The 24,134-nt window shown below is 35.7% G+C and overlaps 1 protein-coding gene and 1 non-coding gene across 5 annotated transcripts in view; both read right to left on the reverse strand.

Moving 5' to 3' along the window:
* Window positions 1-24,134, reverse strand: part of DIAPH2 (diaphanous related formin 2) — a 1,032,498-nt gene that overhangs the window by 491,722 nt on the left and 516,642 nt on the right. For all 4 annotated transcript variants that reach the window (XM_040467675.1, XM_040467674.1, XM_040467672.1 and 1 more), the window contains one exon: window positions 11,262-11,391. In XM_040467675.1, coding sequence (XP_040323609.1) covers window positions 11,262-11,391 — 130 coding nt within the window. The remainder of the gene's footprint in view (window positions 1-11,261; window positions 11,392-24,134) is intronic.
* Window positions 23,373-23,479, reverse strand: LOC121025231 (U6 spliceosomal RNA). Its single transcript, XR_005787985.1, has one exon. It is a non-coding gene; the product is annotated as a U6 spliceosomal RNA (small nuclear RNA).

Genomic DNA, 24,134 nt, shown 5'->3' on the forward strand with positions numbered 1-24,134 from the left:
ACCTTCAAAGAGATACATAGGGCTCAAATGGGCTGAGAGAAGGGGGTAGCATTTCTGTTTGGAAAAAGGACAGGAGTCTAGGCTCTGAGACATGAGGAGCAAAGATGTGAGACAGATAAGCTATGCACACAATTACTAGCAGAAAAGATTTTGGGATGTAAAAGCTAAGATATCCTGACAAATGCCTATATAAGTTTATAAAAAAATGTTGACTTACGCTGAAACATTTTACTCAAATCCAAATGGCATGGTCTATGCTTCCTTTAACTGCTACCTGAAGATATTATTTGTTTCAATGAATAGTTTCCTCTGGAAATGAATATTAATTAGAGTGTTTATACATTATGAATTTAAAACACTGTTTGGTAATGACTAGATTACCGACCAACAACAACAACAACAAAACACACACACACACACACACACACACACACACACACACAAATGACTTTCTTTTCCAAATCCTTTTGAAATTTTATGTTGAAAATTCATTTTCTATGCATGTTTTAGACATTTTATTATTTCTGTTATTTTAAAGAAATTCACTTTATTTAAAAAATATGGTGACATGGTATAAGAAAGAAATATAACAAACTGTAAAACTGATTAATTTGATTCCCTAAAATGTAATATTCCTTTAAATTTTATAAGATATTTATGGTATTAATATGATAGAATGCAATTCATTCAGCAAAAACTATTTAGGTTATTTTTATAGTATATATGAAAAAGTCCAAAGGAAGCTGAACAATTTAACTTTTCTTGTAAAAATGATGTCGTGGTAAGATGTGTAATCAGTTTTACACTCACACTGCTCACATTTAAATAAGGTCAATTCTACTTATATTTTGTCACATCAGTATATTTTCATATTGTGCTCCTAAAATGATAGACTAAAACTCAAAGATTAAATCTGCTAGGAAATACTGAGTTTAATATTTTCTCACATCTTTGGGTTTTATGAGTCACTAAAAACAGTAGGATTTTGTTACATAACTCAAAGATTTTTCAATAAAACTAACACTAGACAATATGAAAGCATTTTTTTTCAGGAATTACAATGAGAGGTGTTTCAGCAGTATATAACATTGAGAAAGTTGGCTGCCATTAGATCCGATCAGACTTTAATCTTTACTGCTCATTACGATCCTTTATGGTTTGGTGGCCTCCATAAGTTTAGATCTTCTCCTTTATTAGCATGATAGTTTCCAATTTTAACTTTCTTCTTGAAAGAAGTAAAATATAGACCAGGAAATATTTTTAAGTCCTGGTGTTCTCTTTATTGTAACTTATCTTGTTTCTCCTCTTGTATTTTTGGTAATTTTAAGGCTGTAACTCGATTTGTCTACTTCCTACAATGCCTTATTTTGAGATATGCCTGCTACACTACAATGATATACAATGATTCAATTTAATAAACTTTAATTGAGCATTTCCTTGTGTCTGAGATGCTGTGCTAGCACTGAGACTGTAGGGACTAACCTAGGAGGTAAAGACAGAAACAAGCAATGAAAAAAAATATATGAATATGGTATGAGAAATATTATTGTATCACTAAAGTGTTGTGACACAAAGAAAGGATTTTGCTGTCAAAATGGGGCTACAAAGATGACGTAGCATTTATACTCCAGTAAGTCTTTTATTTAGTCAGCATTTACTCCAATATGTGAGCATGAATCTGTTGTATATTTTAGACCACAAAGGAAGCAAAAATGGAGCTGAAATATATGTAATAAAATAACTCCAGACAAGGTCTGCAGACTTTCATTGATTATCCAATCCAGTTGTGTGATCATGGAGAATTCCTTCATCGATCTTGGCCTCAGTTTCTTGAACTGTAAAATAATGAATTTGGACTAATTTCTCTCTTGGGTCCCTTTTAGCAGGGAGAGATGACCTCTAAAGCTTGTGCCAGCTCTGGAGTTTTGGAAAATGATGTTTTGTGTTTTTCTTGTTGTTGTTCCCTCAAATTTTATACTCTCCTATTATTTAACTTTATTTCATACATTTTCATCTACAATATTCCCTCTAGTCTGAGCTTTAATCATGATTAATCCTGTAAAGAGGTCAGAGTAGATAAAAATAAAAAAACTAATCAGAGTTACTAATATCACATGGAAAGATGAGAGATATCAAAAGGTATAGTTGGTCATTAAAATTTATAATAATTGATTCAATTCATAATAAATTAACACTGTTTATAGGAAACTTGACAGCTTTTATCTTGTAAGATGACACTAAATTAACTGAAGTGAAACCCATTTCATATTTATGTGAATCCTAAGGATTAATAGTGCTTTCAAATATGTTAATACAATTTTTCCCCATTGAATGGAAGAGTTTTAATTAAACTTTAATCTTTTGGTTTAATCCCTGGAGCCAACCTAGAAAACACTAATGTTTGTTTGTTTGTTTTTTTTGTTTTTTTTTTTTTTTGTTTTACTTTTCAACCCTAGAGGTTTTTAATCAACTGTAAAAATCCTTACACCTCAAAGTTAAAGTGAACGCCACAGTGGTGGGGAGAAGAATGAGGGATTTATAAAATATGACTCATAAAACAGCAATGCTTTATACTATATATATGTATTATATATAATTACACACACAGTATACATATAATCTTTAAACCTAATCATTGGGGAAAAGGTAATTGTAGTTTATCAAAAGTATTTTAAATATTTTAAAGACATCAGAGTCTCTATAGCAACCAGGTTTTTTTTTCCTTTCTACAGACTCATTGGTATGTCAAACATGAATACGAGGACCTGAAGATTTAAATTCAACCTCGAATAAAATGACCAGTGCAATACTGTTTTATTAATTTCACTGGAAATAAAATGACAATGTAGTATTTGATGCTGAACTTCATAAGGGATATGAGAATGTCTATTTAGAAGAAAGTTAGGTAATCTGCTCCCTCACCTTGCCTACTTGCCTCCTCCTCCTGGCCACAATAACTAAATACATAAATAAGTGAAACCAAACCAAAACAAAACCATTCTGTAATTCTTTAAGCAATGCTTCATAAACTTTTCTCACCCTAGTGCCCCTAATGGAAGAGAAGATTGAACACACACCCTTAGGGATCTGTTGCAAGTGTGAAATTTCTTTGAAGTCATCTGTTTCATTTTAAAAAATTCATGTAGTTTTGAATTCTATTCCATAATATATATCTGTTTTAATATGAAAATTATGTGTTTCCCCCAAATCTCTGAGTTAACAGAGCTCGAGGAAAGTATGCTAAGTTTATGCTATAGATTTGTTTATTCTAAAACATAAAGTTTTAGAAGTTTAGCTAAAGAATAAACACGATTATAAAACGAATTTCTCCACAGATTCCACATATTTCATACCTTCAGTTTTCCTCACACTTCAACAAATGTTTTTGGTCAGTTAGTTTGAGGCCTATAACTATACTACACAACTTAAATAAATATAACTGCTATACAAGAGAGAAAAGATTTTTACGCCATCAAAATTTATACTTGGGTTCCAAAAATCCAAAAATATGAGACAAAAAGGTATTAGTAGTAATACGTAGTACACTATGGGTTACATAATTGAGTCATTAACGGAATTAGTTTCATCTTATCAATGTCTCTATAGTTGAAAAGGAAAGGTACTTTATTTTTTTATATGTAATTTATTGTCAAATAGGTTTCCATACAACACCCACTGCTCATCCCAATAGGTGCCCTCCTCAATGCCCATCACTTACTTTCCACTCTCTCCCACCATCTATCAACTCTCAGCTTATTCTCAGTATTTAAGAGTCTCTTATGGTTTGCCTCCTTCCCTCTCTGTAACTTTCTGTTTTCCGCCTTACCCTCTCCCCTGGTTTTCTGTTGAGTTTCTCAGGATCCACATATGAGTGAAACCATATGGTATCTGTCTTACTCTGCCTGACTTACTTCACGTACAATAAACACACTGCAGTTTCATCCACATGCTACACATGGCCAGATTTCATTCTTTCTCATTGCCACGTAGTGTTCCATTGTGTATATAAACTACACCTTGATCCATTTGTCAAATTTTTTAAATTATTTTTTATGTTATATAATTTTTTTAATTTTTAATTTTTCTTATCTTTTTCTTTGTTTCTATTTTTTTCAACATATGAAGTTTATTTTCAAATTGGTTTCCATACAACACCCAGGGCTCATCCCAAAAGGTGCCCTCCTCAATACCCATCACCCACCCTCCCCTCCTTCCCACCCCCCATCAACCCTCAGTTTGTTCTCAGTTTTTAAGAGTCTCTTATGCTTTCGCTCTCTTCCACTCTAACTCCTTTTTTTTTTTTCCTTCCCCTCCCCCATGGTCTTCTGGTAAGTTTCTCAGGTTCCACCTAAGAGTGAAAATATATGGTATCTGTCTTTCTCTGTATGACTTATTTCACTTAGCATAACACTCTCCAGTTCCATTCACGTTGCTACAAAGGGCCGTATTTCCATCTTTCTCATTGCCACGTAGTACTCCATTGTTTATATAAACCACAATTTCTTTATCCATTCATCAGTTGATGGACATTTAGGCTCTTTCCATAATTTGGCTATTGTTGAGAGTCTGCTATAAACATTGGGGTACAAGTGCCCCTATGCATCAGTACCCTTGTATCCCTTGGGTAAATTCCTAGCAGTGCTATTGCTGGGCCATAGGGTAGGTCTATTTTTAACTTTTGAGGAAACTCCACACTGTTTTCCAGAGTGGCTGCACCAATTTGCATTCCCACCAACAGTGCAAGAGGGTTCCTGGTTCTCCACATCCTCGCCAGCATCTATAGTCTCCTGATTTGTTCATTTTAGCCAATCTGACTGACGTGAGGTGATATCTGAGTGTGGTTTTGATTTGTATTTCCCTGATGAGGAATGACGTTGAGCATCTTTTCATGTGCCTGTTGGCCATGCGGATGTCTTCTTTAGAGAAGTCTCTATTCATGTTTTCTGCCCATTTCATCACTGGGTTATTTGTTTTTCGGGTGTGAAGTTTGGTGAGCTCTTTATAGATTTTGGATACTAGCCCGTTGTCCGATATGTCATTTGCAAATATCTTTTCCCATTCCGTTGGTTGCCTTTTAGTTTTGTTGGTTGTTTCCTTTGCTGTGCAGAAGCTTTTTATTTTCATAAGTTCCCAGTAGTTCATTTTTGCTTTTAATTCCCTTGCCTTTCGGGATGTGTCCAGTAAGAGATTGCTACGGCTGAGGTCAGAGAGGTCTTTTCCTGCTTTCTCCTCTAGGGTTTGAAGGTTTCCTGTTTCACATTCAGGTCCTTTATCCATTTACAGTTTATTTTTTTGGATGGTGTGAGATAGTGGTCTGGTTTCAATCTTCTGCATATTGCTGTCCAGTTCTCCTAGCACCATTTGTTAAAGAGACTGTCTTTTTTCCATTGGATGTTCTTTCCTGCTTTGTCAAAGATGAGTTGGCCATACGTTTGTGGGTCTAGTTCTGGGGTTTCTATTCTATTCCATTGGTCTATGTGTCTGTTTTTGTGCCAATACCATGCTGTCTTGATGATGACAGCTTTGTAGTAGAGGCTAAAGTCTGGGATTGTGATGCCTCCTGCTTTGGTCTTCTTCTTCAAAATTACTTTGGCTATTCGGGGCCTTTTGTGGTTCCATATGAACTTTAGGGTTGCTTGTTCTAATTTCGAGAAGAATGCTGGTGCAATTTTGATTGGGATTGCATTGAATGTGTAGATAGCTTTGGGTAGTATTGACATTTTGACAATATTTATTCTTCCAATCCATCAGCACAGAATGTCTTTCCATTTCTTTATATCTTCTTCAATTACCTTCATAACCTTTCTATAGTTTTCAGCATACAGATCCTTTACATCTTTGGTTAGATTTATTCCTAGGTATTTTATGCTTCTTGGTGCAATTGTGAATAGGATCAGTTTCTTTATTTGTCTTTCTGTTGCTTCATTGTTAATGTATAAGAATGCAACTGATTTCTGTACATTGATTTTGTATCCTGCAACTTTGCTGAATTCATGTATCAGTTCTAGCAGACTTTTGGTGGAGTCTATCGGATTTTCCATGTATAGTATCATGTCATCTGCAAAAAGTGAAACCTTGACTTCATATTTGCCAAATTTGATGCCTTTGATTTCCTTTTGTTGTCTGATTGCTGATGCTAGAACTTCCAACACTATGTTAAACAACAGTGGTGAGAGTGGGCATCCCTGTAGTGTTCCTCATCTCAGGGAAAAAGCTCTCAGTTTTTCCTCATTGAGAATGATGTTAGCTGTGGGCTTTTCATAAATGGCTTTGATGATCTTCAAGTATGTTCCTTCTATCCCGACTTTCTCAAGGGTTTTTAATTAAGAAAGGTTGCTGGATTTTGTCAAAGGCCTTTTCTGCATCAATTGACAAGATCATATGGTTCTTATCTTTTCTTTTATTAATGTGATGTATCACGTTGATTGATTTGTGAATGTTGAACCAGCCGTGCATCCCAGGAATGAATCCCACTTGATCATGGTGAATAATTCTTTTTATATGCTGTTGAATTCGATTTGCTAGTATCTTATGGAGAATTTTTGCATCCATATTCATCAGGGATATTAGCCTGTAGTTCTCTTTTTTTACTGGGTCTCTGTCTGGTTTAGGAATCAAAGTAATACTGGCTTCATAGAATGAGTCTGGAAGTTTTCCTTCCCTTTCTATTTCTTGGAATAGCTTGAGAAGGATAGGTATTATCTCTGCTTTAAACATCTGGTAGAACTTCCCTGGGGAACCATCTGGTCCTGGACTCTTATTTGTTGGGAGATTTTTGATGACTGATTCAATTTCCTCGCTGGTTATGGGTCTGTTCAAGCTTTCTATTTCCTCCTGATTGAGTTTTGGAAGCGTGTGGGTGTTTAGGAATTTGTCCATTTCTTCCAGGTTGTCCAGTTTGTTGGCATATAATTTTTCATAGTATTCCCTGATAATTGCTTGTATCCCTGAGGGATTGGTTGTAATAATTCCATTTTCGTTCATGATTTTATCTATTTGGGTCCTCTCCCTTTTCTTTTTGAGAAGCCTGGCTAGAGGTTTATCCATTTTGTTTATTTTTTCAAAAAAACAACTCTTGGTTTCATTGATCTGCTCTACAGTTTTTTTTAGATTCTATATTGTTTATTTATGCTCTGATCTTTATTATTTCTCTTCTTCTGCTGGGTTTAGGCTGCCTTTGCTGTTCTGCTTCTATTTCCTTTAGGTGTGCTGTTAGATTTTGTAACTGGGATTTTTCTTGTTTCTTGAGATAGGCCTGGATTGCAATGTATTTTCCTCTCAGGACCGCCTTCACTGCATCCCAAAGCGTTTGGATTGTTGTATTTTCATTTTTGTTTGTTTCCATATATTTTTTAATTTCTTCTCTAATTGCCTGGTTGACCCACTCATTCGTTAGTAGGGTGTTCTTTAACCTCCATGCTTTTGGAGGTTTTCTAGACTTTTTCCTGTGGTTGATTTCAAGCTTCATAGCATTGTGGTCTGAAAGTATGCATGGTATGATTTCAATCTTGTATACTTATGAAGGGCTGTTTTGTGACCCAGTATATGATCTATCTTGGAGAATGTTCCATGTGCACTCGAGAAGAAAGTATATTCTGTTGCTTTGGGATGCAGAGTTCTAAATATATCTGTCAAGTCCATCTGATCCAATGTCTCATTCAGGGCCCTTGTTTCTTTATTGACCGTGTGTCTAGATGATCTATCCATTTCTGTAAGTGGGGTGTTAAAGTCCCCTGCAATTACCACATTCTTCTCAATAAGGTTGCTTATGTTTATGAGTAATTGTTTTATATATTTGGGCGCTCCGGTATTCGGCGCATAGACATTTATAATTGTTAGCTCTTCCTGATGGATAGATCCTGTGATTATTATATAATGCCCTTCTTCATCTCTTGTTACAGCCTTTAATTTAAAGTCTAGTTTGATATAAGTATGACTACTCCAGCTTTCTTTTGACTTCCAGTGGCATGATAAATAGTTCTCCATCCCCTCACTCTCAATCTGAATGTGTCCTCAGGTCTAAAATGAGTCTCTTGTAGACAGCAAATAGATGGGTCTTGTTTTTTATCCATTACGATACCCTATGTCTTTTGGTTGGTGCATTTAGTCCATTTACATTCAGTGTTATTATAGAAAGATATGGGTTTAGAGTCATTGTGATGTCTGTATGTTTTATGCTTGTAGTGATGTCTCTGGTACTTTGTCTCACAGGGTCCCCCTTAGGATCTCTTGTAGGGCTGGTTTAGCGGTGACAAATTCCTTCAGTTTTTGTTTGTTTGGGAAGTCCTTTATCTCTCCTATTCTAAATGACAGACTTGCTGGATAAAGGATTCTCGGCTGCATATTTTTTCTGTCTAGCACACTGAAAATCTCGTGCCAATTCTTTCAGAGCCTGGAGCTTGCCTCGGATTCTGTGTCTGCCTCTCTCTCTTTCTCTTTTTTTTTAAGGTTATCATTTCACATAAAGATAGCCCATCATCAAACAAAATGAATTATATAGTGCTCATCTGTTTGTATTTTTACTATTTGACTATATACATGCTATGCACAGTTCTAGAGGTTACAGAATGTGTTTCAAACAACTTTGAACTCAAAAATAAGCAAACAAGACAAGTTGGATTCAAATACTAAGGAAAAGTATTGAAACGTAAACAAGAGGTACCTGGCTGACCTTTTACCATGTTTTGTTTTTATTCTCTGTAGACTAAATTCCAGAGTATTTCCTCCTAGGGATTCAGTAGCAAAACATTTAAAAAATGGATTCTGAACAGGGTTTTGACAAATGATAGTTGTCTTAGAGGACAGGGAAGTTGAGATTTCTAGGCATGGGATGCAGAATGAAATCATACACAGAGGCAGGATTACTAGAAAGCAATAAAATGGCACAAGAGAAAATATGTCTCAGCACACTGAAATGAGAACTAGGAGGAGATTAAAGAGGGAAGCAAAAAGGTGGAATGCATTTAAGAATTTAAGTTGAGACTGAATTTCATAGGGAAAGTGAAAAAACAAGTCAAAATAACTTGAGAATGGGGATTGCTGTGGCCCAAACAGTGAGATAGGAAGAGGATTTCTCGCAACAATCTTTTGAAAACACTGGCATGAAGAACACAGAAAAGCATAAATAATCAAAGTACAACAGAGATTTTGCTTTTGATAGACAGGAAGAAAAAAGTTGGTGATACTGTAAAAGAAAAATATGAAAGGATTTACCAAAACCCCCACACAGGAAACAAATAGAACTGGATATAATACATAGTTGGCTGCAACTGTAGGAACTATAGGTACCCTTATGATTATCCCCTTCTGACAAGACAATGGCAGTGACTACAATATTTGTAGTAGTATATCGAATATGATATCTACTACTAATAAAGATAGTGGTATAGCAACAGCTACATATTTAGTTATGTGCCAAGCCTTTTATTTAATGCTTTAAACACGTCAACTCGTGATCTTCTTGTTACTATAATTCCCATTTTACAAATGAGGAAACAAAACTTGGGAAGTTACATTAGTAGCTCAAGGTTATAGAACTAAGTTATACAGCTAGGATTAGAACTTTATAATATCTAACTCAGAAGGCTGTGATCTACAGGCTACCTTCATCAATAGCAGTGGTGGCTAAAAGTATGTATGAAATGATATAGACAGAGACACAAATATATGACAATATAGAAATATATATACATATAGATAGATAGATAGATAAACTAGTATCTAGACTTAAAAATAAAAGCTGATATAAACTTCATTATACATTTCATTACAGTTGTCCAAGATTATTTTGAATAAAAATGGTTATCAGATATATTGATCTAAAGTATCCTTGGTGTAAGAACTAAAAATTTAAAAATTAAGAACTAAAAATCATCATCATAAAATTAACATCATTTTATTTAAACACATTATTGATATACTTCTCATTATCTTTCTGGAATTGAATCTACATATTGGACAAATAAAATTTAGAAAAAAATTATGGTAGAGGGCAATCAAACAGTAATAATAGGATGACATGATCGAATTTCAGAATTGGTCTTATTTGTGACATTTCTCATGTTTCCAATTATAATTTTTTTTAAATATTGCTATTATCCCACATTAGTTACATGTTAGTAGTAGATATGACTAGTCATAATGGTGTATTTTTAAATGTAAGGGCCAAGATATAGAAGTTCTTTAGAAAAGCAATTGCCAGTGAGTATAATTTTACATCATATCTTTAAGATTTTTTTAACAAAAAGGAAAGTACTATGGAGTCATACTTTGTCTTCTTTTGTTATTCTGGTCCTGGGACCACAAAATGAGACACACTGGATTAAATTAAAGAAATACATTCAGGATTTGATTGACAATACCAGACAGGCAGAGATGACCACTGAACAATATTATACAAAAAATATTCTGGGTTTCATAGACATACTTTTTTCCCCCTTCAATGAACACTAACAGGTTTATATGGTTTTTAATAAACTTGGGAAATGTATATGCTTTTGAGTCTTTACTGAAAATCCTCAGAGTTATAGAGAAACGGAATTAATATAGTGTGATTTCAAATACAAGATTTATGGCATGGCTTTCTTACCTGAGGGAAGATGTACTTCTCCTTCTCCACATATATAATCTCACTTTCAACCATTCTTTCACCCATCTTAACATATTGTGCCACTGTTTTTTACTCATATTATTTGCTCACATGCCTCTTTTCCATATCTGTAAAAATCCTGTGCTCATGCTTCACACTTTGACCTCTTCCAGGAAGCCTTCTCTTATCTACATATTCAAAAGGAACTTCTTATCTCATTTAAATTATAGTACAGTATCTTTTTGTGTAGTACTTCTCATATTCATCCTTATTTTATAAACTATGTGGATATATGTCTTTTTTTACCTTCTAGAAATTAAATATATTCAAGCAAGAACTGTCCCACCATCATATTGATATCATCAAAAGCCCCATGGTATGGTTCCTTTGCAAACAATATACACTTAAGTGATTATGAAATGAATGAATGAACATACTATCTCATAAGAGATATGAAAGCTCAAATAACCTAGCAGTATTAAAAAATTAAGTAAGTAAAAAGTAGGTCATTAAAATGCACTATATTGTCAAATATATGCTAATGGAAATTATCTTCCTGCTTTTCTTATATCCATAAACAGAAAAATATGGTTAATAAATTTATTTAATATTACCGCTTAAAATATAATACTTAGGCGAGGAATAGTCTCAAAAAAAGCTACAAATCAATTACCTTTGCTTGCACTTTCAACATGTTCTAGTTCTTCAGGAAATTTCAGGATATCCCGGTATTTTTCCTCACAAATTTCAGCAATAAAATGCAAGAGGGTTGTTTTTTGATCTGCTGACTTAGTATCTCTGATCTGGAATAAAATAACAATATTTTGGGTAATATGAATATAGACCTTTTCTTCAACAAGTGAAATAAATGAACTCAATTCATTATAATTAATTTAAAATTTAAAAAAAGTTAGTTGGTAGCTCCCTAATGGGGTCTAGCAACAGTGCTCTATATTTTAAAATGAACACCATATTTTAAAAGAAAGATGACCCAAAAAAGAGAAAGTTTAAATTTTAATATATAGATTTTAAAAGTCTAAATTATTATGGCAAAAAATGAACTATTCTCTGAGAAAAGAGCATTAATTCAAGTACTGTTAAGTACAGTCTTAGTTAATGCGTGCTTATGTTGTCAGTATTTGTTTTTGCTTTATCACAGAAATGTATTACTGAAAGCTGGATTTGTTTGTGAGCTTTTATATTTATTTGTAACCATTACGGATACAAATTAATGGAAAGTAGTAAGTAAATTTTTGTTTTCCTTTACTTGGATAGGCCATCAAAAAAGAAAAACTGAAAACTTCTTATGCTGATTTAAAATAGAATTGGAGGGGCGCCTGGGTGGCTCAGTCAGTTAAGCGTCCGACTTCAGCTCAGGTCACAATATCGCGGTCCATGAGCTCTAGCCTCGCCTCGGGCTCTAGGCTGATGGCTCAGAGCCTGGAGCCTGCTTCAGATTCTGTGTCTCCCTCTATCTCTGCCCCTCCCCCATTCATGCTCTGTCTCTCTGTGTCTCAAAAATAAATAAGACGTTAAAAAAATTAATAAAATAGAATCTGAGCACATAATTCTAATGACTTTTTTTTCCGTTTACATATGGTATTTCTTTTTCAGAGACAACTTTAGAAAAGAGATGCTATAGTTAGAATGATAAAAATCTTTAAAATATAGGACAAAATATCTATGATGAAAATCTAAGCTTTGTCTTTAATATAACACTCATACTAGACTAAGATGCAAAAGAAATCAAGGATTTACCTACAAACAAAGGATAAATATAGAATAAAGTATAAAGTTTTCTCATTTTTATTGGATGTTTTAATTCTATAATCCTTAGATGATGGGTTTTCCTACTGATATTCATACTGATACAGGGTTTTTAGCTTTAAGGATAACTCTGTTTAGAATAAATGTATACTCTTCCCCAACAGGTTTATGAAAGGCTGTGGAAGATAGGGAATTAACAGAATAATTTAATATTTACTGTTTTAATGACTGAGGAAAAAAAATCACATTTAAACAATCAGATCCATACTGAATCTGTTTTGTACTACAGCTTTTTAACAATTATTTATGTCGCTGTGATATGAAGAACTTAAAAGAAATACTAGTCTCAAGGCTCAAAACAAAGCCACAGGAGGCATTATGTTGACAAGTCCGGTGGTGACAAGGTCATGATGATTTCTTTTAGAATTTCTGGGATTACTTTATCCCACATAGGTGAAATATTTAAAATTTTGCATTATCTTGTTGCTCCCCCTAACAATTTCAAGTACTATAAGGCTGAAATGACACAATTTAAGGACAAGCTATAAATAAGAACAAACAGCATCAAAACCTCAAGGGCAACTTGTGTCAACCAAGGCGTTTACTCTAAAGGATTCAATGGGAGGCTCATTTTCCTAAAGAGAGGTCTTTACCTGGGATTATGGTGGTATATGTTTACAAAGTGTATCATTTTCACAGTATGCTGGATATTACAAATTATAACAAAGTTCACATTTTCTTTTCTTTTTTTACAAAATACTTGAATTCCTAAACCTTAAAAACATTAGTTGCTTAGGTAAAATAGAAGGTACATCTTTCTGAAGGAAAAGAAATTGACCTATATTTTATAAACTGTGGAGACTATACAGATGCACACACACCACCACCACCACCAACAACAACAACAAAAACCTACCTAAATGTCAGGACATCAAATTGTACAAAGACATATATTAAAGTATTTTATTTTATTATTTCTTAATATTTATTTAGAAAGGCAGACAGAGCATGAGCGGGGGAGGGCCAGAGAGAGACGGAGACACAGAATCCGAAGCTGGCTCCAGCCTCCAAGCTGCCATCACAGAGCCCAACACGGGGCTCAAAACCCAGAAACCGCAAGATCATGACCTGAGCCAAGTCAGATGCCCAACTGAGCCATCCAGGTGCCCCTATATTTGAGTATTTTAAATGCACATGGCCAATACTGGAAAGGAAAACATACAAATAGAAAAATAGCATTGTGCTCATATGTCAATTTTATGGGTGATTTAAAAACCAGCTTTTGGCGTGTATACTTATGAAAGCTTAATTTTCAGAAACAGCTTTTAATTAATAAATATTTATTCAGAATCAGGTCCATTAACTTAATTTCTGTTAAGAAATTTAGTAAAATCAATGGTTACATTCCAAAAAGATAAATGAAAGCATAACATTTTGGTTAAATAAATATCTTGGTATCTTTGTTCAAATCAGAAAGACCTGCAGGCAAAGCATGGATACGCTTAAAAAAAAAAAAAAAAAAAAAAAAAAAAAAAAAAAAAACCTGTAATATCCCCTTCAAAGCATGGACAAACATGGGCAAGTGCTTGTTTTGTCAAACCGAGAAATATCTTAGTTGTTATGGGAGACAAATTGCTAAATTTGTATCACAATATTTATTTTTTAAATAACTTCACACAGTCTATTTTAAGGTTTCAAACTGGCAGGGAATAATTGTGACAAATATGTATTCTTTGTAATTTTTCTCTATATGTATGACCCTTAGCCCAGCCATTTAAAAATAAATATATACTGTTAAATAAAGGGGAACATAATTTTTACTTATTAAAGTATGTTTGCTTTTTATTACCGTGTCTTCAGCCTCTCTTACTGCATCTGCACCATTCATGCATTAGGCATTGTCTCTCTCTCTCAGGACCTATTGTATTGTTCAATGTCAGCACAGAAGGCAACCAAGAACATTCACCTTCATAAGTTCTAACGGTTAATGGCATTTATCCAATAATTTGCTCTTCCAAGTACACTAGTTGGATATATACATCTCTTGGGGTAATATAATCTAATATGAATATGTGTAAAATCGCTTCCAAAATGTTTGAGTTAGTTTATTAAGAAATAAAACTGGTTTCCATTTGATATCTACTTAACTTTAAATTATGATAATTTTACATTAACATCAAATATTCTAATAATACTTGTCCAGATTGCCCAAATCTCAGTAGTGGCGATACTGTCAACATTTCAAGGTTTGCTTCCACCAGGAGCCAAGTGCCTTTTGGCAACCCTGCCTGTGATTTCCCTGTCTCCCTCTCACCAGCCACAGTTAGGCATAAGTACAAGATAGATATGTGAGTTCTCTTTATAAGGTACAAAACGATGATGGAAAAAATACTCACCCTATAATCTTATGTCTTGTATATATTGCCACATAATAAAAATACAAACAGTGGTTCCAGAAATTGGAAATTGAAAGAGCTAAAAATGCTTTATAATATTTTAATAAGCTGAGTCATCAGCTAATGATAACAATAAAAGATAGAGCAATTCACTATAGTCACTGATAAAGTACCATCAGTTAATAAAGTATAGAATGATTTTAATTATAATCATATGACCAATAAATGTTCCTCATAAAGATTAATAACTAAATTTATACTAATTGTATCTACCTAATCTTTAATAGCTTTCTGAAATGGTACATGAATATAAGATACCTATGACAGAATAGCAAATATCTATAGCAAATTTGGATAGTTTCTCTTTTTTCTTATAAAAATGAATGCTATATTATGAAACAGTGTTTGCATTTGACATGTTCCAATATATTTCAACCACTATAGGTTAGGCAGATAGCAAGATATCTGAATAACTAATTGCCATGTAAGAGATTTTTTATTTTAAATACTTTTATTCAAGCCTGAAAATCTAGTATTTGCCCTATCTTTGAAATTAGGCAGTTCTGAGCACATAGAAGCCAGCACACAGAGAGCCTGAGACAACATTTTAATCATGTACATTTGCCACACTCAATCTTTTTGTGAAGGACCCCGTCTGTAGGTAACTTTCCCCTCTTCTGAGATTTAAACCTATTTCTTCTTGCTCTGTCCTCAGTGGGAACTGAAAATAACTGGTCACTGTCGTCTGTAAAACCAACTCTCACAGAGTGAAAGGTCCCTTCTCAATGTGTCCTGTTGTTTAAACTAAACAATTTTAGTAAATTTAGCCTCTCCACACAGATCTTACTTTTCAGATTTTTTTTTGAAAAGGTAAGAATCCACTCAAAGTTCTCATTACAAAGTCTACCCTCTTCTACTAGAAAAGCCTAAAAACTTCTTTGTTTTGCATACAAGGCTCTTTGAGATCTGTCCCTTGCCTACCTTTCTAATATGTCCCCTGCTGCTTTTTGAGGCATGCCCATCTCTTTGTTCTGATTACAAATGCATGAACATACCATTTGACGTCATACCGTAATGCTTTTCCACATATTGTTCTCTCTAGATGCCCCCTCCTTCTCCCTTCTTTTTTATGGCAGGTGAATACCTACTCATATTTCAAGACTATTCAACTATCAACTTCTGTTTGAAGACTTTTCTATCTTAGGAATAATTAATGTCTTTTTTTGGAGTCATTTTCCTTCACTATAAACATTTTAACACACTAGGTTTTTTTTCCAATCAATATGAGCTCTTTCAAGGTTAGAGACCCTCCCTGTTTTCTTAATTTTTATCCAAAGTACCTAGGAGAATGCTAAAGCATACTAGGTAGGCAATATACATTTCTGAATGAAGATTTTTCCCCACATAAGTTCTCACTTGTGTGGCTTATAAGAGTAATACTTCTAAATTAAACTCTACTCGTGTGTGTGTGTGTGTGTGTGTGTGTGTGTGTGTGTGTGTGTGTGAGTGTACACACACACCCATACATATCCAGAAAGGTTGATTACAAAGCCCAGACTTTTCCAGGACATCATATTTGTTGAGAGTTAGGTGGGAGTGAGTGCCAGAATAAAGTTATCTTGTGTCTCTTAGGAATGGAGCACCATGTGGTTGTAAGGGTAAGCAAGTTAGAAGCAAAGCAAATATAAATGTAGAAGTACACCCAGTGATCCACTGTGGGCTATGGATTGTGCTGAACAATAAAGATCAGAGACAAATGATGCATGGTACCTTTGAAGTCTCAGGGAGCTCAGAACATTGGAAAAAACACAAAATTGTACAGAAAAGAGAAGATATAGGAGAGTAACTTGGTGGCAAATATTAAGGACTGCTAAAAGTAAAATAACTAGGATATACGTAAAAAAAAAGGTGAAGAAAACAAATTCAACACACATTGTGAAGACAAACAGGATTAAGTCAGTGAAAAAGAATATTTGGAATGAGGGAAAGGGAAAAATCAAGTTTTAAACTCGTGATTAAAGGGGCGCCTGGGTGGCGCAGTCGGTTAAGCGTCCGACTTCAGCCAGGTCACGATCTCGCGGTCCGCGAGTTCGAGCCCCGTGTCAGGCTCTGGGCTGATGGCTCAGAGCCTGGAGCCTGTTTCCGATTCTGAGTCTCCCTCTCTCTCTGACCCTCTCCCGTTCATGCTCTGTCTCTCTCTGTCCCAAAAATAAATAAACGTTGAAAAAAAAAACTTAAAAAATAAACTCGTGATTAAATTAATGAGTGATCATGTTGGTGGCAAAGAAAGTGATGACTCTCAAATGGGCTCACTTTAGGAAGGAGGTGGTAGCTCATCTTTTATACGTAAGTGGTAGCTATGTAGAGATAATGTATGAGAAGGTAGAATGGCATTCCACTTTCTTTGCTTCATTTTATCCTATATGATTCAACCTAGGCATGCTTCTTGAAAATGAATATGAGCATGCTACTCTCTTCCTTCAATGAATCCAATGGTTCTTTACAACTTATATAATAAAGTTCAAATTTCTAATCAGAATAGTTACTGAGCACAGACTTTGGATTCAGACAGAAATGGGTTTGAACCTTGACACTACCATTCACTAGCTGTATGACCTTGGAGAAGTTACTTAGACATTTTATGTCTCAGCTTTTTTGTCTATAAAATAGTCATTAGATAAGTACGTATGATCAAAGAATTACAGAATTAAGATAATGTATTATCACGACCATGATCATTATCCAGATTAAAAGTGAGGAGAGCTGGGGCGCCTGGGTGGCGCAGTCGGTTGGGCGTCCGACTTCAGCCAGGTCACGATCTTGCGGTCCGTGAGTTCGAGCCCCGCGTCGGGCTCTGGGCTGATGGCTCAGAGCCTGGAGCCTGTTTCCGATTCTGTGTCTCCCTCTCTCTCTGCCCCTTGCCCATTCATGCTCTGTCTCTCTCTGTCCCAAAAAAAAAAAAAAAAAAAAAAAAAAAAGTTGAAAAAAAAAAAAAAAGTGAGGAGAGCCTACTTTAGCTTTTCATCTTCACAAAGAGTAAGTTATTACCACAACCTGAAAGGCCCTCAGTGATCCGGCCCCATTACCACAGTGATTGTGTCTCTAGCTATTATCTGTTAGTATCCCCTTCAACCATGCTTGCTTCCTACCTCTTTGAAATCACCACACGTGTCTTACTCAGAGCCTTTGCTAGTGCTGAGTGGAAGCTTTCACTTTTACTTTTAGCATGGCTAGCTCCTTCCCTTCTTTTAAGACCTATACTCAAAAGTTACTTTCTCGTTCTAAACAAAAACTTGCAATCCACTCTCCCTTACTTCCTGTTACGTCCTCCCACCTTTACTTTTCTCCATAGCACTGATCTCAAATATATTATATTTTCTATTTACTTATTTAGTCTCAAATATACCATATACTCCATTTACTTATTTACTCATTCTTATTGCTCTCCACTAGAACATCATCTACACAAGTACGGGGATTTGTTGATCTGCTCTGTTCACATTTACATACATACCATCTAGAACAATAGCTCACACATAATAGGCACTTAATACATATTTGTTGAATTATGAATGGGTGAAGATTTCTATCCATTTGCTTCAGTTATTCATGACCTTAGTTCTTCAGGACCTTAGATGTTCTTCTTCTTTCATCAAATGGTAGTATGATCATTTAAGGGTAAAAGGAACCAACATCTGTTACCCATCTATCAGGTGCCTATGGGCCAGAGACTTTGAGAAGTGCTTTATATGCATCACCTTTGTGTGTGTAGTCAATTTAAATATTTACTGCGACTTAGAAGAGAGCAGCAGAGTAGGAGGATGCTAGGCTGCCTCATCTCATGAATGGAACAAGATAACTATCAAACCATCCTAAATACCCCAGGAACTGATCTGAGGATTGAGAGAACAAACTCCACAACTAAAAGCAGAGAAGATGTCACATCGAAGGAGGTAGGAGGTGCAGAGACTCAGTTCTCAGGAGAGAAACAGAGCATGGCCACTGCAGTGAGGAGAGAGAGCCATGGTGACAGAAAGGACCAGAGACAGACTAACATATAAGTTAATTCATGGGGAAAACAAATCCGCATAGCAATTGGATTGGAAAATGAAAGGCACTGAGTTTCATAACTTCTGGCAAAAAGAAGGATTTAAAGCCTGGAATTTTAAAGGTCAGTGGGCTTCACTGGGATAGAGCTGAGAGGGCACTGAGCTGCTTTCCTAGGGAGTGCAGGCAAACAACCAGTGGGCACAGAGCAGGGAAACAGTGATCTGAAGAGTGCCTGAGGATCAAGGTACAGAGGTGATTTGCTTATCTCAGAGATCCATCCTGGAGAGACCCCTCCAGGAACAAGGAACCGATAAGTGCCATTTCTCTCCCTTGCCCCACAGCATAAGTACAGAGCCCTCTGTGAGGACGAGCACAGCACCAACACTCTCTCTGTAACTTGCTTACACCAAGCCTTACCACCCTCCTGACTGCACTCCAGTAGAACTGCCTTTGTCTTTTTTTTAGAAGTTCATTTATTCTTTTTTTTAAATATAAAATTTATTGTCAAATTGGTTTCCATACAACACCCACTGCTCATTCCAACAGGTGCCCTCCTCAATACCCATCACCCACCCACCTCTCCCTCCCAAACCCCATCAACCCTCAGTTTGTTCTCATGTTTTAAGAGTCTCTTATGGTTTGGCTCCTTCCCCTCTAACTTTTTTTTGTTGTTGTTTTTTACTTCCCCTCCCCCATGGTCTTCTGTAAAGTTTCTCGGGATCCACATATGAAAAAACATATGGTATCTGTCTTTCTCTGTATGACTTATTTCAATTAGCATAACAATCTCCAGTTCCACCCACGTGGCTACAAAAGGCCAGATTTCATCCTTTCTCATTGCCACGTAGTATTCCATTGCATATATAAACTACAATTTCTTTATCTATTTGCCAGTTGATGGACATTTATGCTCTTTCCATAATTTGGTTATAATTGAAAGTACTGCTATAAATAAGGGGGTACAAGTGCCCTTAAGCATCAGCACTCCTCTATCCCTTGGGTAAATTCCTAGCAGTGCTATTGCTGGATCATAGGGTAGATCTATTTTTCATTTTTTGAGGAACCTCCACACTGTTTTCCAGAGCGGCTGCACCAGTTTGTATTCCCACCAACAGTGCAAGACGGTTCCCGTTTCTCCACATCCTCGCCAGCATCTATAGTCTCCTGATTTGCTCATTTTAGCCAATCTGACTAGCGTGAGGTGATATCTGAGTGTGGTTTTCATTTATATGTCCCTGATGAGGAGCGACGTTGAGCATGTTTTCATGTGCTTGTCAGCCATATGGATGTCTTCTTTAGAGAAGGGTCTATTCATCTTTTCTGCCCATTTCTTCACTGGATTATTTGATTTTTGGGCGTAGAGTTTGGTGAGCTCTTTATAGATTCTGGATACTAGCCCTTTGTCCGATATGTCATTTGCAAATATCTTTTCCCACTCCGTTGGTTGCCTTTTAGTGTTGTTGGTTGTTTCCTTTGCAGTGCAGAAGCATTTTATCTTCATGAAATCCAAATAGTTCATTTGTGCTTTTAATTCCCTTGCCTTTCGGGATGTGTCAAGTAAGAAATTACTACGGCTGAGGTCAGAGAGGTCTTTACCTGCTTTCTCCTCTAGGGTTTGGATTGTTTCCTGTCTCACATTCAGGTCCTTTTTCCATTTTGAGTTTATTTTTGTGAATGGTGCGAGAAAGTGGTCTAGTTTCAACCTTCTGCATGTTGCTGTCCAGTTCTCCTAGCACCATTTGTTAAAGAGACTGTCTTTTTTCCATTGGATGTTCTTTCCTGCTTTGTCAAAGGTGAGTTGGCCATACGTTTGTGGGTCTAGTTCTGGGGTTTCTATTCTATTCCATTGGTCTATGTGTCTGTTTTTGTGCCAATACCATGCTGTCTTGATGATGACAGCTTTGGAGTAGAGGCTAAAGTCTGGAATTGTGATGCCTCCTGCTTTGGTCTTCTTCTTCAAAATTACTTTGGCTATTCGGGGCCTTTTGTGGTTCCATACAAATTTTACAATTGCTTGTTCTAGCTTTGAGAAGAATGATGGTGCAATTTTGATTGGGATTGCATTGAATGTGTAGACAGCTTTGGGTAGTATTGATATTTTGACAATATTTATTCTTCCAATCCATGAGCACGGAATGTTTTTCCATTTCTTTATATCTTCTTCAATTTCCTTCCTAAGCTTTCTATATTTTTCAGCATACACATCTTTTACATCTTTGGTTAGATTTATTCCTAGGTATTTTATGATCCTTGGTGCAATTGTGAATGAGATCAGTTTATTTGTCTTTCTGTTGCTTCGTTGTTAGTGTATAAGAATGCAACTGATTTCTGTACATTGATTTTGTATCCTGCAACATTGTTGAATTCATGCATCAGTTCTAGCAGATTTTTGGTGGAGTCTATCAGGTTTTCCATGTATAATATCAACTCATCTGCAAAAAGTGAAAGCTTGACTTCATCGTTGCCAATTTTGATGCCTTTGATTTATTTTTCTTGTCTGATTGCTGATGCTACACCTTCCAACACTATGTGAAACAACAGTGGTGAGAGTGGACATCCCTGTCATGTTCCTGATGTCAGGGAGAAAGCTCTCAGTTTTTTGCCATTGAATATAATATTAGCTGTGGGCTTTTCATAAATGGCTTTAATGATGCTTCTGTGTGTTCCTCCCATCCGGCCTTTCTCGAGAGTTTTTATTCAGAAAGGATGCTGAATTTTGTCAAATGCATTTTCTGCATCGATTGACAGGATCTTATGCTTCTTACCTTTACATTTATTAATGTGATGTATTACATTGAATGATTTGTGAATGTTGAACCAGCCCTGCAGCCCAGGAATGAATCCCACTTGATCATAGTGAATAATTCTTTTTATATGCTGTTGAATTGGATTTGCTAGTATCTTGTTGAGATTTTTTGCATTCATATTCATCAGGGATATTGGCCTGTAGTTCTCTTTTTTTGCTGGGTGTCACCCTGGTTTGGGAATCAAAGGAATGCTGCCTTGAGAAGGATAGGTATTATCTCTGCTTTAAACGTCTGGTAGAACTCCCCTGGGAAGCCATCTGGTCCTGGATTCTTATTTGTTGGGAGATTTTTGATAACTGATTCAATTTCCTCACTGGTTATGGGTCTCTTCAAGCTTTCTATTTCTTTCTGTTTGAGTTTTGGAAGTGTGGGGTGCTTAAGAATTTGTCCATTTATTCCACGTTGTCCAGTTGTTTGGCATATAATTTTTCATAGTATTCCCTGAGAATTGCTTGTATTTCTGATGGATTGGTTTTAATAATTCCATTTTCACTCATGATTTTATCTATTTGGGTCATCTCCCTTTTCTTCTTGAGAAGCCTGGCTAGAGGTTTGTCAATTTTGTTTATTTTTCAAAAACCAAAGCTTGGTTTCATTGATCTTCTCTACAGTATTTTAGATTCTATATTGTTTATTTCTGCTCTGATCTTTATTATTTCTCTTCTTCTGCTGGGTTTTGGGTGTGTTTGCTGTTCTGCTTCTATTTCCTTTAGGTGTGCTGTTAGATTTTGTATTTGGGATTTTTCTTGTTTCTTGAGATAGGCCTGGATTGCAATGTATTTTCCCCTCTGACTGCCTTTGCTGCATCCCAAAGCATTTGGATTGTTGTATTTTCATTTTCATTTGTTGCCATATATTTTTAAATTTCTCCTCTAATTTCCTGGTTGACCCATTTATTCTATAGTAGGGTGTTCTTTAACCTCCATGCTTTTGGAGGTTTTCCAGACTTTTTCCTGTGGTTGATTTCACATTTCATAGCATTGTGGTCTGAAAGTGTACATGGTATGATCTCAATTCTTTTATACCTATTAAGGGCTGTTTTGTGACCCAGTATGTGATCTATCTTGGAGAATGTTCCATGTGCACTCAAGAAGAAAGTATATTCTGTTGCTTTGGGATGCTGAGTTCTAAATACATCTGTCAAGTCCATCTGATCCAATATATCATTCAGGGCCCTTGTTTCTTTTTGGTCCTGTGTCTAGATGATCTATCAATTGTTGTAACTGGAGTATTAAAGTCCCCTGCCATGAGCCCATTCTTATCAATAAGGTTGCTTATGTTTATGACTAATTGTTTTATATACTTGGGGGCTCTCGTATTCGGCGCATAGACATTTATAATTGTTAGCTCTTCCTGATGGATAGATCCTGTGATTATTATATAATGCCCTTCTTCATCTCTTGTTACAGCCTTTAATTTAAAGTCTAGTTTGATATAAGTATGACTACTCCAGCTTTCTTCTGACTTCCAGTGGCATGATAAATAGTTTTCCATCCCCTCACTCTCAATCTGAAGGTGTCCTCAGGTCTAAAATGAGTCTCTTGTAGACAGCAAATAGATGGGTCTTGTTTTTTATCCATTCCGATACCCTATGTCTTTTGGTTGGCGCATTTAGTCCATTTACATTCAGTGTTATTATAGAAAGATATCGGTTTAGAGTCATTGTGATGTCCATAGGTTTCATGCTTGTAGCGATGTCTCTGGTACTTTGTCTCACAGGATCCCCCTGAGGATGTCTCCTTAGGGCTGTTTTAGTGGTGACGAAACAATATGGAAAGCTTCACGAATTTGCGTGTCATCCTCATGCAGGGGCCATGCTAATCTTCTCTGTATCATTCCAATTTTAGTATATGTGCTGCCGAAGCGAGCACTGGATTGTTGTATTTTCATTTTCATTTGTTGCCATATATTTTTTAATTTCTTCTCTAATTGCCTGGCTGACTCATTCATTCTTTAGTATGGTGTTCTTTAGCCTCCATGCTTTTAGAGGTTTTCCAGACTTTTTCCTCTGGTTGATTTCACATTTCATAGCATTGTCGTCTGAAAGTGTGCATGGTATGATCTCAATTCTTGTATACCTATTAAGGGCTGTTTTGTGACCCAGTATGTGATCTATCTTGCAGAATGTTCCGTGTGCACTCAAGAAGAGAGTATATTCTGTTGCTTTGGGATGCTGAGTTCTAAATATATCTGTCAAGTCCATATGATCCAATGTATCATTTAGAGCCCTTGTTTCTTTATTGATTCTCTGTCTAGATGATCTATCCATTTCTGTAAGTGGAGTTAAAGTCCCCTGCAATTACCACATTCTTATCAATAATGTTGCTTATGTTTGTGATTAAATGTTTTATATATTTGGGGGCTCCTGTATTCGGTGCATAGACATTTATAATTGTTAGCTCTTCCTGATGGATAGGCCCTGTAATTATTATATAATGCCCTTCTTCATCTCTTGTTACAGCCTTCAATTTAAAGTCTAGTTTGTCTGACATAAGTATGGCTACTCCAGCTTTCTTTTCCCTTCCA

This window comes from Herpailurus yagouaroundi, unplaced genomic scaffold (assembly GCF_014898765.1).
Source record: "Herpailurus yagouaroundi ecotype Mexico unplaced genomic scaffold, PumYag 67556, whole genome shotgun sequence".
NCBI classification, from domain to species: Eukaryota; Metazoa; Chordata; class Mammalia; order Carnivora; family Felidae; genus Herpailurus; species Herpailurus yagouaroundi.